This window comes from Salmo salar, unplaced genomic scaffold, assembly GCF_965601325.2.
Source record: "Salmo salar unplaced genomic scaffold, fSalSal1 ptg000152l, whole genome shotgun sequence".
Classification (NCBI taxonomy): domain Eukaryota; kingdom Metazoa; phylum Chordata; class Actinopteri; order Salmoniformes; family Salmonidae; genus Salmo; species Salmo salar.
The window spans coordinates 2,301,211-2,317,500 of NW_027675323.1; the positions used below are offsets into that span (position 1 = coordinate 2,301,211).

Below are 16,290 nucleotides of genomic sequence, written 5' to 3' on the forward strand. Positions count from 1 at the left end.
GCAAAACTTTGACAATCTGTAATTTATATTAACGTACGTTAATGTATGTATAGATATGGAAGTTTTCAGGACACTGATGTATCTGAATATGTTGAAGAAATATACTGCCACTATTTTCACCACCAAAGAATAGCAGTGTGATTTTAATATGATTTGACTCTTTGCAGGCTGTCAGGCTGTCTAGTCACAGAGGAAGGCTGTGCTTCTCTGGTCTCAGCTCTGAGGTCAAACCCCTCACACCTGAGAGAGCTGGACCTGAGCTACAATCACCCAGGAGACTCAGGAGTCAGACTGCTCTCTGCTGGACTGGAGGATCCACACTGCAGACTGGAGAAACTCAAGTATGTAGAGGGTTTATGTCAATGTTCATATCAGACATGTTTGACTTCTCAGGCTAGTTAAGACAAACATTCTGACCACCACTTGGACAAAGTTATATGCTGACTGTGTGTGTGTGTGTGTGTGTGTGTGTGTGTGTGTGTGTGTGTGTGTGTGTGTGTGTGTGTGTGTGTGTGTGTGTGTGTGTGTGTGTGTGTGTGTGTGTGTGTGTGTGTGTGTGTGTGTGTGTGTGTGTGTGTGTGTGTGTGTGTGTGTGTGTGTGTGTTCAGGTGTATCCCTCAATGACTGTCTGTTTTTCTGCTTACCGCTACAGTGTGGAACATGGTGGAGAGAACAGAATGAAACCTGGGATTAGAAAATGTAAGTTGACTGCTGTGAAGAATATGACTAAGAATAAGTCTTAATTCAAGTTAAGTCAAAGACCATCATCATTACTGACTTGGTCATATTAAATATCATCTGTAGTTCTACAGAAGCAGAAATCAGGGACACCAACGTTTACAAAGACTTGATATGACAGTGTGTGTGTGTGTAATTATTGTGAATAAGTGTGTATTATATTACCATACAGTATAACATATGATCATTAAACAAGTCTCAAGTTACCTTAACTTCTCCTTTTGATACCTAGAAACATCTACATTAAATGAATTAGTGAAAAGTGAGTTAACATTCTAATGTGAATGATGATGATTTCTAATATTGTGTCTGGTTTCATCCATCAGATGTCTGTGATCTCACACTGGACCTAAACACAGTAAACAGACGCCTCTCTCTGTCTGAGGAGAACAGAAAGGTGACATGTAGGAGAGAGAAGCAGCCGTATCCTGATCACCCAGAGAGATTTAAGGTCTGTAGACAGGTGCTGTGTAGAGAGGGTCTGACTGGGCGCTGTTACTGGGAGGTAGAGTGGAGTGGGATAATGGGGGCTGGTATAGGAGTGACATATAAAGGAATCAACAGGAGAGGAAGGGATGATGACTGTTGGCTTGGATACAATGACAAGTCCTGGAGTCTGTTCTGCTCTGACAACAGTTACTCTGCCAGGCATAATAATAATCCCACTACCATAGACGTCCCCTCCTCCAGCTCCCACAGAGTAGGAGTGTATCTGGACTGGCCAGCCGGCACTCTGTCCTTCTATAGAGCCTCCTCTGACACACTGACCCACCTGATCACATTCACCTCCACATTCACTGAGCCCCTCTACCCAGGGTTTAGGCTTTGGTATGACACCTCAGTGTCTCTGTGTCAAACACAACATGATGTTTCACTCTAATCAGGGTCATGTTCAGTAAGACACACTGGAGCAACAATGTAGAATATCTCTCTAGTCATGTTCAGTAAGACACACTGGAGCAACAATGTAGAATATCTCTCTAGTCATGAGATAAAATGTTATTATTATATCTAAATATTCATGATTATACACCACCTAAGTGAATAGTCATTAATAGAATGAATTACCCCACTGTGTTGTTAAACTGGTTTCATTTACACATCACTGATCTGGTTGTTATTTTGCTTCTTAGTGTTTGTAAATATTGTAGAATGTTTATTTGTCAAATTCTTGACACAACAATCTGGTTTGTGTATAAACTCAATTCAACTGAATGAAATGATGTGCCAGATGTGACTAATAAAGGGTCATCAACCAGATGGAAGAAGAGAGGTGGAAATGTTTTAATATTGATCACAATATGACAGTACAGTAATAGATGGAAGAAGAGAGGTGGAAATGTTTTAATATTGATCACAATATGACAGTACAGTAATAGATGGAAGAAGAGAGGTGGAAATGTTTTAATATTGATCAGAATATGACAGTACAGTAATAGATGGAAGAAGAGAGGTGGAAATGTTTTAATATTGATCACAATATGACAGTACAGTAATAGATGGAAGAAGAGAGGTGGAAATGTTTTAATATTGATCACAATATGACAGTACAGTAATAGATGGAAGAAGAGAGGTGGAAATGTTTTAATATTGATCACAATATGACAGTACAGTAACAAGGGTTGTGTTCAGTACATAGAAATGGGTCTAATTCAGTTGAAGAGGAAGCTTTTAAATTCACACAAAACAGGACACTAATCATTCTGTTTTCACTACTGTATGATGCTGTACAAACACACATACACATGGATTAGGTGTTGTAGATAGGTAGTGGAGTAGGGGCCTGAGGGCACACATCGTGTGTTGTGAAATATATTGTTAATGTATTGTCATATTTTTGAAATGTTGCCGAACCCCAGGAAGAGTAGCTCCTGCAGCAGCTAATGGGGATCCATACATAAATATATCATAAATACAATTACCTCTAATACCTCTGGGATTTTGTCCTCTCTTATCTCTGATCACAGACTTCTAATACCTCTTGGATGATGTCCTCTTTGCAGGCGAGGACCATGTACTTCTTCATGTGACCTCATCAACAACCTGAAAGAGTGGAAGTATTGGTTTCCATCCAGGTAATATCTAGCCCTGTCCAGGGGACCAGACCCATAGACTGGAGGTATTAGTTTCCATCCTGTCCAGGGGACCAGACCCATAGACTGGAGGTATTAGTTTCCATCCTGGCCAGGGGACCAGACCCATAGACTGGAGGTATTAGTTTCCATCCTGTCCAGGGGACCAGACCCATAGACTGGAGGTATTAGTTTCCATCCTGGCCAGGGGACCAGACCCATAGACTGGAGGTATTAGTTTCCATCCTGGCCAGGGGACCAGACCCATAGACTGGAGGTATTAGTTTCCATCCTAGCCAGGGGACCAGACCCATAGACTGGAGGTATTAGTTTCCATCCTGGCCAGGGGACCAGACCCATAGACTGGAGGTATTAGTTTCCATCCTGGCCAGGGGACCAGACCCATAGACTGGAGGTATTAGTTTCCATCCTGTCCAGGGGACCAGACCCATAGACTGGAGGTATTAGTTTCCATCCTGGCCAGGGGACCAGACCCATAGACTGGAGGTATTAGTTTCCATCCTGGCCAGGGGACCAGACCCATAGACTGGAGGTATTAGTTTCCATCCTAGCCAGGGGACCAGACCCATAGACTGGAGGTATTAGTTTCCATCCTGGCCAGGGGACCAGACCCATAGACTGGAGGTATTAGTTTCCATCCTGGCCAGGGGACCAGACCCATAGACTGGAGGTATTAGTTTCCATCCTGGCCAGGGGACCAGACCCATAGACTGGAGGTATTAGTTTCCATCCTGTCCAGGGGACCAGACCCATAGACTGGAGGTATTAGTTTCCATCCTGGCCAGGGGACCAGACCCATAGACTGGAGGTATTAGTTTCCATCCTGGCCAGGGGACCAGACCCATAGACTGGAGGTATTAGTTTCCATCCTAGCCAGGGGACCAGACCCATAGACTGGAGGTATTAGTTTCCATCCTGGCCAGGGGACCAGACCCATAGACTGGAGGTATTAGTTTCCATCCTGGCCAGGGGACCAGACCCATAGACTGGAGGTATTAGTTTCCATCCTGTCCAGGGGACCAGACCCATAGACTGGAGGTATTAGTTTCCATCCTGGCCAGGGGACCAGACCCATAGACTGGAGGTATTAGTTTCCATCCTGGCCAGGGGACCAGACCCATAGACTGGAGGTATTAGTTTCCATCCTAGCCAGGGGACCAGACCCATAGACTGGAGGTATTAGTTTCCATCCTGGCCAGGGGACCAGACCCATAGACTGGAGGTATTAGTTTCCATCCTGGCCAGGGGACCAGACCCATAGACTGGAGGTATTAGTTTCCATCCTGGCCAGGGGACCAGACCCATAGACTGGAGGTATTAGTTTCCATCCTGGCCAGGGGACCAGACCCATAGACTGGAGGTATTAGTTTCCATCCTGGCCAGGGGACCAGACCCATAGACTGGAGGTATTAGTTTCCATCCTGGCCAGGGGACCAGACCCATAGACTGGAGGTATTAGTTTCCATCCTGGCCAGGGGACCAGACCCATAGACTGGAGGTATTAGTTTCCATCCTGGCCAGGGGACCAGACCCATAGACTGGAGGTATTAGTTTCCATCCTGGCCAGGGGACCAGACCCATAGACTGGAGGTATTAGTTTCCATCCTGGCCAGGGGACCAGACCCATAGACTGGAGGTATTGGTTTCCATCCTGGCCAGGGGACCAGACCCATAGACTGGAGGTATTAGTTTCCATCCTGGCCAGGGGACCAGACCCATAGACTGGAGGTATTAGTTTCCATCCTGGCCAGGGGACCAGACCCATAGACTGGAGGTATTAGTTTCCATCCTGGCCAGGGGACCAGACCCATAGACTGGAGGTATTAGTTTCCATCCTGGCCAGGGGACCAGACCCATAGACTGGAGGTATTAGTTTCCATCCTAGCCAGGGGACCAGACCCATAGACTGGAGGTGTCCTCTTCACCTCGGGGACAGGGACTTTGTTGGTCTTCCAGCCAATCTCACCTTTAGTATTTGGTCCCATTTTCCTTGCTTGCAGTGATTAACCTCACTTGGGCAGGTGGGACGCTACCGTCCCACCCACGGTTAACACTATTCAACAGCCAGTGAAAATCAGAGCGCCAAATTCAAAACAACAAAATGTCATAATTCAAAGTTCTCAAACATACGACTATTTTACACCATTTTAAAGATACACTTCTCCTTAACTACATATAGTTTGTGACTCTACAAACTTGTTGAATTAATTTGCAGTTCGTCTTGGTTGTGTTTTGGATGATGTTTTTCCTAATAGAAACTGAATGGTGAATAATGTCCTGTCATTTTGGAGTCACTTCACTTTTATTGTAAGTTAGAATAGAATATGTTTCTGAATACTTCTTCAAATTACCAATGTCCTTATATGAACTGTAACTCAGTAAATGTTTGAAATTGTTGTATGTTGCATTTATATTTTGGTTTCCGTAGTTTCATCAGATGTTGTTCTTTACCCAGACACCCTGCACAGTCTGTAGATGTTATCTGTGGTTAGAGGCATTTATCAATGTATTCATTCAGACTGTCAACAGATAATATAACATACCTGATTCCAACATTAAGTGCAGGACTTTATACAAGGCATTTGGTCCAGGTGTTCCAATTGTCTAGAGAAATGCATTTTCTCCGCTCCTAGAAGGTACTCTGCTAACTGGTAATATAGGAGAAATCTGAAATGTGGCATTGAATTCATAGCAGTAACGGGACCAGTCTAAAAGCCACTATGATAGGAACAGTATCTATACAGGAGAATGATCAGAGTTATGTCTCCACTATTAAAGGGACAGTATGATCAGAGTCATGTCTCCAATGTTCACTTTAGGGAAAGAAGTCACACTTCCTGTTTCCACTCATCTTTATTTGACTTGCTGCAATACAGAGGTACAGGCCGTATTAAATCATACATTAACTCTCTAAACTTTTCTTCATTTTGTCTTTATTGAAAATGAAAGCTGTGTGTTCCTTTATTCACCATTTCAATAAGGGAAGAACCAGTTTTAATGTCCAGCAGGCTCTGACAAGATCCAGAAAGTATTAACACTTCAAGACTCTATGGTCAGATGACTTTTCATAGAGACGTCATGGTAAATAATGGTAATGAGGGGGGGACTAAGACCACAGTACACCACTACACTGGGAGTAGAGAATCATCAATAGTGTTGCTGTGGACACTGGGTAATCTGACTAACACACACACCTGTTTGACCTCTCTGTGACCTCACTGTAGGACTATACTTATGTTACTATTCTGAGTCAATTCAGGTAGCACTTAATGTCCTGTGTTTGTGTTAACCATGGCAACCAGCGTTGTAAATAAAGAGATGTGCAGAAAGATAATCAGCCTCTGTGTCTGTGGATCCTTTCCCCTTGTATGTATGTTTCATATCAGACTCTGTGGATCCTTTCCCCTTGTATGTATGTTTCATATCAGCCTCTGTGTCTGTGGATCCTTTACCCTTGTATGTATGTTTCATATCAGATTGTGTCTGTGGATCCTTTACCCTGGTATGTATGTTTCATATCAGACGCCCATCTTTTCAAAGAAACATCATTTCATTCAGTCGCTAATTGAGTAAAATAAGGAGTGCTTCAGTCCTTGTTTCGTTTTCACTTGTTGTTACCCGGTAAATAACCAACAACCATGGATAACCACAAGGAGAATAAGGTGAGGAAACCGTCCATGTCAGCCAGGTCCATCTTTTTAAAGAAACACCATTTATTTACATCTCTAGGGCTCCTGAGTGGCTCACCGATCTAAGGCACTGCATCTCAGTGCTAGAGGATCAGTACAGACACCCTGGTTCGAATCCAGGCCGTATTACAACAGGGGCGGAGTTTGAGGGGTGTCCGAGGTGGCATTCAGATGTCAGGGGTGTCCAGTGCCTCCCCAAAATGTCATTCGCTACTGGCAGTTTGATGCTGATTGACATGTCATTTCACCTTTTGTTGAAAGAAGCATTTATTTTTACGTTCAAATCGAGGACGAGGAAAAGAGAATATTAATGTTGGTTGCGAGATACAGAAGAAGAAGAGAGAATATTTCCACAGCTCCACCAGCTCTTTTCAGGCTTGGCTCCTGCATCATATATGAAGTAAGTTTTAAGGTTTAGCATCGGGTTTAGGTTTCCTGAACAACTTCTATGAAAGTTGAGTCGCTGTGTAAGTTAACCTATAATTCTTAAAATAATTGTTATGTTTTTTGTGAACAATCAAGTTCATATAAATTACTCACGATAAATGTTCACAAAAAGCATAACAATTATTTTAAGAATTATAGATACAGAGCTCCTCTATGCACTCGATATGTCCGATTTTAAAATAGCTTTTCGGGTGAAAGCACATTTTGCAATATTAAGTAGATAGCCCGGCATCACAGGGCTAGCTATTTAGACAGCCACCAAGTTTAGCACTCACCAAAGTCAGATTTACTATTAGAAAAGTTTTGATTACCTTTCCTGTTCTTCGTCAGAATGCACTCCCAGGACTTCTACTTCAATAACAAATGTTGGTTTGGTCCAAAATAATCCATAGTTATGTTCCAACAGCGGCGTTTTGTTCGTGCGTTCTAGACACTATCCGAATGGTAAATAAGGGTCGTGCGCACGGCGCATTTCGTGACAAAAGATTTCTAAATATTTCATTACCATACTTCGAAGCATGTCAACCGCTGTTTAAAATCAATTTTTATGCAATTTTTCTCGTAAAAAAGCGATAATATTACGACCGGGAATCTGCAATTAGGTAAACAGCCGAAAGAAAAGAAATCACTGGGTCGAGTCGGGCACGCGCCTAATTCCTTTGTCCTCTGATCGGCCACTTGGCAAAGGCGATAATGTGTTTCAGCCTGGGGCTGCCTCGACATCGTTCAGCTTTTTCCCGGGCTCTGAGAGCCTATTGGAGCCGTAGGAAGTGTCACGTTACAGCTAAGATCCTGACTCTTCAATAAACGAGGCAAGAACAACAACACCTTGTCAGACAGGCCACTTCCTGCATGAAACCTTCTCAGGTTTTTGCCTGCCAAATGAGTTCTGTTATACTCACAGACACCATTCAAACCGTTTCAGAAACTTTAGGGTGTTTTCTATCCAAAGCCAATAAGTATATACATATTCTAGTTACTGGGCAGGAGTAGTAACCAGATTAAATCGGGTACATTTTTTTATCCAGCCGTGCAAATACTGCCCCTATCCCCAACAAGTTAAACATTTTTACATTTTTTGTCATTTAGCAGACACTCTTATCCAGAGCGACTTACAGTAGTGAATGCATACATTTCATACATTTTTTTTTCTTCTGTGCAGGCCCCCCGTGGGAATCGAACCCACAACCCTGGCGTTGCAAACACCATGCTCTACCAACAAATTGTCTTTCTCTGAGCATTTGTATTCGTATAAAATCATTTAATTTCCCCATTTTGTTTGAGCATACAATTTACCTCAGTATTTTAATTATTTGTTTTATACAGTCATTTATGCAAATCTTTATCAAGGTTGTCAATAAATTGGGATCCCATTGTATACTTCAAAGTTAGAGATATGTTGAAACTGGATCCATCATAATGATCCTACATGTTATAGTATGTCATGGCCTTTTCTGGCCAACTGCTGTTATGTTTATGATATACTATGGTGTTGTTGATGAACCCTGTTTTATAGTATGTCATGGCCTTTTCTGACCAACTGCTGTTATGTTTATGATATACTATGGTGTTGTGTCACTAGACTTTGACCAGATATTATTGCATCCAAAGATCAACTGCACCTAGAACATAGATACAGAGCCACTTGTCATCAGGAAGCTGCTCTCTCAGCACAACGGAAAATATCTCAATGACTTGACATGTTCTGGCTGTGAATTCAGGCTACAAGGTAAGAATCTTCCCAGTGATTATTGTAAAGTGTGTAGAGAAATTAAATGTATGGTTTTATTTTATTATACTGAATGACAGTAAAACACTCAGATCTAAAAGTCCATTTCACCTGGGACAGTTATGTGACAGTTCAATCATACAAAATGGCGCTAACTGGGCGTAGGCAAGTCAAATTCAAAAACATATTGTTCATATATTCGTATATTGTGGTTATTTTACAATTTGTATATTTTTATGTATAAGTTGTAAATCGTCTTTCAAAATATCGTAAAATTTGTTTTCTAAATTACAATGAGCTCCTCTTTCCTGTGTAATTTGGTTTGAAACCACTGAACATACTTTTCTTAATATAGTTGATGATATTGTTGTGTGTATTCATATAGTTGATATTTTTAGTGGACAGTGTTAAAATAGTCCTACTCTCCTTAAAATGTTTTCGATATAAATTAGATGTGTGGGGTGAATTCGTTCTGTGCCCATCTGTGTGCCCCAGGGTGATCGCTCCTACACTATCTACAATCTAAAAGGGTTCTTTGGCTGTCCCCATAGGAGAACCCTTTGTAGAACCCTTTTTTTGGTACTAGGTAGAACACTTTTGGGTTCCGTGGAGAACCCTTTCCACAGAGGGTTCTACATGGAAGCCAGAAGGGTTCTACCTGGAACCCAAAAGCGTTCTCCTATGGGGACGGCCGGAGGACCCGTTTGGAACCCTTTATTCTAAGAGTGTACTGTATCATAGGTCTATAGACTTGTCTTCTCAAAACAGGCTTAAAACACAACAAGCAGCAAACAAACATGTTCTCTTTATAATCTACAGTTAACTCCTTTCACTCAGGAAGGTATGTTGTGTGAAAGAGAGACTAATAAATATTGTTCGAGAGCCTAACAACAACTTACACTTCCTCAAAACAGTTTGTGTGTATTCATTAGTGCCCACCGTAGCAAAACGTTTGGCAACAGAAACCGTTTAGGTCACATTGTACAGCGTTCAGAGTAAACAGTTTATGTTTTATTTAACATCTTAAAACTGTTGGCTGTGGAGTAAACTAATGAATACGACCCAGGTTGTCGCCTACGACTCGGCATGTTGATACCTGCCTCTTGCTGAAACCTGAACGTAGCCTGAGGGGTATACTATGATACAGGCTTGATATACTGGTTTTCTAAAGCTAGCCAGCTTCAGTTAGCTTCACATTCCAGCTCAGGCCTCACCCATCAGAATATACAGAACAGAACAGAAAAAAATCGCAATGAAGTTTCAAGGTGAGAATCCTGCCAGGGATTATTGTAAAGTGTGTAGATAAATTAAATGTAATGTTAGTATAGTGAATGACAGTAAAACACTCCTGACAGTCTACTACTACTGAGACAGGTTGGTGTAATGTTAGTATAGTGAATGACAGTAAAACACTCCTAACAGTCTACTACTACTGAGACAGGTTGGTGTCAGTTTAATCATACAAAATGGAGCTGACTGGACGTGGTCAAGTCAAATTCAATATATCAATATTCATATATTATAGTTCTACATTTAACATTTCATATGATAATGTAATTGTATCATAGTTCCTCTATAGTGTAGTGATTCTCTACATTTCATATGATAATGTAATTGTATCATAGTTCCTCTATAGTGTAGTGATCCTCTACATTTCATGTGATAATGTAATTGTATCATAGTTCCACTATAGTGCAGTGATCCTCTACATTTCATATGATAATGTAATTGTATCATAGTTCCTCTATAGTGCAGTGATTCTCTACATTTCATATGATAATGTAATTGAGCCACTTCACAATTCCAACCAAGTGACCCAATTGGTGCCAATGGTGCGATGCGTAGGTTGTTGGCCTTTTACATGTGAGACCTGGGTTCACTTCCCTGCCCAGCTGTTTGCTACATTGGTGTCAAAAGTGGTATGGTGTCTGTGAGGTCATCAGAATGGACCGGATGTGTGAGGGGTCTGAGTAGTCGAAGCACGGGACTAATTAACACTGATACTGGGTTAACACTATTGATACTGATACACTATTGATATTGATACTGGGTTAACACTATTGATACTGATACTGGGTTAAACCTATTGATACTGATACTGGGTTAACACTATTAATACTGATACTGGGTTAACCCTATTGATATTGATACTGGGTTAACACTATTGATACTGATACTGGGTTAACCCTATTGATATTGATACTGGGTTAACCCTATTAATACTGATACTGGGTTAACCCTATTGATACTGATACTGGGTTAACACTATTCATACTGATACTGGGTTAACACTATTAATACTGATACTGGGTTAACCCTATTGATACTGATACTGGGTTAACCCTATTGATACTGATACTGGGTTAACACTATTGATACTGATACTGGGTTAACCCTATTTATACTGATACTGGGTTAACACTATTTATACTGATACTGGGTTAACCCTATTTATACTGATTCTGGGTTAACCCTGTTTATACTGATACTGGGTTAACCCTATTTATACTGATACTGGGTTAACCCTATTAATACTGATACTGGGTTAACCCTATTTATACTGATATTGGGTTAACCCTATTTATACTGATACTGGGTTAACCCTATTGATACTGATACTGGGTTAACACTATTTATACTGATACTGGGTTAACCCTATTGATACTGATACTGGGTTAACCCTATTGATACTGATACTGGGTTAACACTATTTATACTGATACTGGGTTAACACTATTGATACTGATACTGGGTTAACACTATTTATACTGATACTGGATTAACCCTATTGATACTGATACTGGGTTAACACTATTGATACTGATTCTGGGTTAACCCTATTGATACTGATACTGGGTTAACACTATTGATACTGATACTGGGTTAACCCTATTGATACTGATACTGGGTTAACACTATTGATACTGATACTGGGTTAACACTATTGATACTGATACTGGGTTAACACTATTTATATGTTAAGGGCTCTAAAATTGGAACAAAACTATTTGTCTCCCTCTTGATGTTGCTTGCAGTTCCTCTCTCTCTTCCTGCATTCCTCTAACCCCTCCCTCCCTCCCTCTAACCCCACCCCTCTGGCAGAACCAGGAAGTCCATCCCCCTTCACAAACTCTCTTCTGAGGAAACGAAACTGATCTGAGTCTCTGTCTCGTCTGTCTGTGTGAGAGTGAACAACCGTCCAAATGGCTCAACAGGGAGTTCTGCTGGACCAGGACCAGTTCTGTTGTTCTGTCTGTCTGGATCTACTGAAGGAACCAGTCGCCATCCCCTGTGGACACAGTTACTGTAGGAGCTGTATTGAGGGCTGCTGGGATCAGGATGTTCTGAAAGGGGTCTATAGCTGTCCTCAGTGCAGACAGACCTTCAGTCCGAGGCCTACGCTGAGTAAAAATAACATGTTGGCTGAGCTGGTGGAGAAACTGAAGAAGACAGGACTCCAGGCTGCTCCCCCTCCTGCTCTGTGCTATGCTGGACCTAGAGATGTGGCGTGTGATGTCTGCACTGGGACCAGAAAGCAGAAAGCCCTCATGTCCTGTCTGGCGTGTCTGGCCTCTTACTGTGAGACTCACCTCCAACCTCACTACGAATCTCCAGCTTTCAAGAAGCACAAGCTGGTCAAAGCCACCGCACAACTACAGGAGAAGATCTGCTCTCATCATGACAAACTGCTGGAGGTTTACTGTCGTACCGATCAGCAGTGTATCTGTCTGCTGTGTGTGATGGATGAACATAAAGGCCATGATACAGTGTCAGCTGCAGCAGAGAGGACTGAGAAACAGGTAAGACCAGAACAACTTGTTGGTGACTGTCTGATAAACAAAGAATTAAAGATACAGTAGGAACTAAGGCTGTTTGAATATGAGATCATTGAAATGAAATAGATCCTCAGCAGAACAAATATGAACACAAACCTTGAGTATATAGATATGTCAACCCAGATTCTCCAGATGTATCACCATTTTATAATGTCAAACACTATTATCATTCTGAATGCCCTTTTATGAGTCCAAAGTTCAGTCTCAACCCATTGATACATGTAGTCCTACCATAAAAACTATAATCATTCACATAGCAACAAATAAATATCATTTAGTAAATGGACCATCCATTTTTTAGACCTTCCTCTCTATGGGCCCTATGTCACATTACTATACTATTGATCTACTGGACTAATAAAGCTTGATAGCTCATTGAAGAGTGATTCTCCACAGAGGCAGCTGGGGATGAGTCAGCAGAAGGTCCAGCAGAGATTCCAGGAGAGAGAGAAGGAGCTGAAGGAGCTCCAACAGGCTGTGGAGTCTCTCAAGGTGAGTATTGTTGACCAGAGGAGACACACCATTTCACCTGTCTCCTCCAGTCAGAGAGAGAGAGAGAGAGAGAGAGGAGAGGGGCTCCTATCCAATCCCACTGACCCCACTGTTGGGAACAGGTTGTCACTGCTGAGGCAGTGAAGAAAGTAGAGGAGGATGGGTCAAGGCTGAGGGATCCTGAGAGGATCCCTGTGAGTAGTAGATCTGTGACAGCACAGAGGGATGGGCCAACCAGTGATATATGCTTCAGTAAGGTTGGCTTCTTAGTGTTCATAGCAAATGGTTATCAACTGTACCGCAGAAATGGAATGTAAATCACTGAAAAAAAATATGTTTTGGTGGCAGCTGCAGAGAAGTATTTGGTCATACTAGATTTGACTTCAGAAGAGTTCCAGGGTGTGTTGAGTGGTGGTGTCCCGTCCTCCCAGGCCGTTGGCCTGGTGCAGGAGCAGATAGGGTCAAAGTAGTGGAATGGGGTAGTGGGTTTTAATGAGTGTAGGGTTAGTTGGCCGGTTGCAGGAGCAGATAGGGTCAAAGTAGTGGAATGGGGTAGTGGGTTTTAATGAGTGTAGGGTTAGTTGGCCTGGTGCAGGAGCAGATAGGGTCAAAGTAGTGGAATGGGGTAGTGGGTTTTAATGAGTGTAGGGTTAGTTGGCCTGGTGCAGGAGCAGATAGGGTCAAAGTAGTGGAATGGGGTAGTGGGTTTTAATGAGTGTAGGGTTAGTTGGCCTGGTGCAGGAGCAGATAGGGTCAAAGTAGTGGAATGGGGTAGTGGGTTTTTAATGAGTGTAGGGTTAGTTGGCCTGGTGCAGGAGCAGATAGGGTCAAAGTAGTGGAATGGGGTAGTGGGTTTTAATGAGTGTAGGGTTAGTTGGCCTGGTGCAGGAGCAGATAGGGCCAAAGTAGTGGAATGGGGGTAGTGGGTTTTAATGAGTGTAGGGTTAGTTGGCCTGGTGCAGGAGCAGATAGGGTCAAAGTAGTGGAATGGGGTAGTGGGTTTTTAATGAGTGTAGGGTTAGTTGGCCTGGTGCAGGAGCAGATAGGGTGAAAGTAGTGGAATGGGGTAGTGGGTTTTAATTAGTGTAGGGTTAGTTGGCCTGGTGCAGGAGCAGATAGGGTTAAAGTAGTGGAATGGGGTAGTGGGTTTTAATGAGTGTAGGGTTAGTTGGCCTGGTGCAGGAGCAGATAGGGTCAAAGTAGTGGAATGGGGTAGTGGGTTTTAATGAGTGTAGGGTTAGTTAGAAGGGTGTTTTTTAGTATTATCATATAATAGTTTATCATCTGGTAAATCTATTAGGAGTGACCTACTATTGGAGGTGTTAATGTTATTATGGAGAATTGAGAGAATGGGTCTAGTAGTGAGATTCTGCTGGGTCCCAGCACATTCAGGTGTGGAATGGAATGAAATTGTAGACTAGTTAGCTAAAATAACTTTAAAACAAGATATAATATATATTAATGTTCCACTGGGTAGAGGTGAGGACAAATGTGAGATCAGAGACATTTTGATAGATGTGTGGCAGAAGAGATGGGACTCTGAGCACAAGGGACGGCATTTATATGTCCTCTAAAGGTCGGTGGACCAAGGTTCAAAGGTCAGATTAGGAAGGAAGAGGTGGTGTTTCCTCGATTGTCTTTAGGACATTGTACATTGAACTGGTCCTTCCATCTGGTTGGCAGCATGTGAATGGTTTGTGTCTGGAGGGTATTGTCAATGAAACGGTGGAGCATGTGTTGTTATATTGTTGTAAGGATGTTGAAGAGAGGGAAAGATTGAAGTGTAGGGTCATTGAGGTTGGATGGGGTTGGATGGGGGTTGGAAGGGATTTGGGGGATGGGGGAGGGTCTATTAGACGTTAGTAGGGATCTTTTTTATTTTCTCAGAAGTACTGAGTTAGGTAGGAGGATTTAGAAATGGTGTAAACCGTGATTGAACACACTCCAGCACAGTAGGAGGCGCCACGCTCCTTTAACGTTGGTTTGAGGACCGCCATTATACCATAGAAGAAGAAGAAGTTGGTAACGTGAGGTTTTGTCGTTCGTAAAGAGTGCAGCTATTCTTTTGCCTATTTTCCAAATGTATTTTGTCATGGTGGGAGGGTTTGTTTATCGGTTTCCGCTGTTTATCGGTTAGAGTTGAGGAGGGAGTAGGGTAGTTTGATGTCCTCAACCGAGTGGAGAAGAAACGCTGTCTCTTCAGGTGCGTTGTGGAGAATGGTGTGGAGGAATTATTGATCCTGGTCGGTGAACAGGTGGGAGAGGAACATATACACTCTGTATCCAGAATGAACAAGGCGGTGGTTGTGGTAATGTAAAAGGTGAGTCTTGTTACCCGGCTAGTTACCAGTATGATTTATGTGAGGGGTTGTGTTGGTGCTGATTTCGACAAGAGTAGTGGTGTCTAATCTGCCTCCGTTTATTACCACCGAACAGATCCGTAAAGAGTTGGTTAGTTTTGCTAAATGTGGAAGTGTTTTTCTGAACGAAATTCAAGGTTAAACAGGGGAGGGGTGGTACACAGGGTTTGTTAGCACAGAGGAGCCCAGTGATATAATATTATATATATAATATTACTATATGTCCCAGCTGTTTGCTGTGGTTTTGAAGTAATTCTCTTCCAGCCCGCGTTAACCTTGTAGGTTTACCTCAGGTAACTGATTATTATCTATCCTTGTAGTTTTACCTCAGGTAACTTATTATTAACTAAACTTGTAGGTTTACCTCAGGTAACTGATTATTAACTATCCTTGTAGGTTTACCTCAGGTAACTTATTATTAACTAAACTTGTAGGTTTACCTCAGGTAACTTATTATTAACTAAACTTGTAGGTTTACCTCAGGTAACTTATTATTAACTAAACTTGTAGGTTTACCTCACGTAACTTATTATTAACTAGGTTACAGCTACTTGGTGAGGAAGCTCACTGTTCACCTGGTTATAGATTGTAGTGACCTACAGGGATGGTTGGCGCAAAGCCTTCAAACGTTAAACATGTTCTGGTCATGGTTAACTGTATATATATATTTTTTTATATATAAAAAGGTGTAAATTCTCAACAAATCGCATGTCCCTGTTCTCTTTTTCAAGATGTGGCCGATTTAAACAGTCAGAAGAAAGAAAAAAAAAGAAATAACCTTATTTTATTTGTTTCTAAATGGCTGCTGGGTAATATGATAATCGTTGAAATCTGTTGGTTCGTAGACATCAAATAGAGAGAATGCTGCGCAGGTTCACTGAGTTGTAAACCTAATGGATAGGTGGA

The 16,290-nt window shown here is 42.0% G+C and overlaps 2 protein-coding genes across 2 annotated transcripts in view; both read left to right on the forward strand.

The window, feature by feature from the left end:
- The first annotated feature begins 214 nt into the window (after window positions 1–214).
- LOC145867035 (stonustoxin subunit beta-like) lies at window positions 215–2,166 on the forward strand. The gene is made up of 2 exons (XM_082971081.1): window positions 215–699; window positions 1,065–2,166. The coding sequence occupies exons 1-2, from the start codon at window positions 438–440 to the stop codon at window positions 1,616–1,618; spliced, it is 816 nt and encodes a 271-aa protein (XP_082827207.1). The 5' UTR covers window positions 215–437; the 3' UTR covers window positions 1,619–2,166.
- A 6,427-nt stretch (window positions 2,167–8,593) lies between these two features.
- Window positions 8,594–16,290, forward strand: part of LOC106596130 (tripartite motif-containing protein 16-like) — a 13,747-nt gene continuing 6,050 nt past the window's right edge. Inside the window, exons 1-3 of the mRNA XM_082971082.1 lie at window positions 8,594–8,696; window positions 11,799–12,496; window positions 12,929–13,024. Of these exons, the coding sequence (XP_082827208.1) occupies window positions 11,900–12,496; window positions 12,929–13,024 (693 nt within the window). The 5' untranslated portion in view covers window positions 8,594–8,696; window positions 11,799–11,899. The remainder of the gene's footprint in view (window positions 8,697–11,798; window positions 12,497–12,928; window positions 13,025–16,290) is intronic.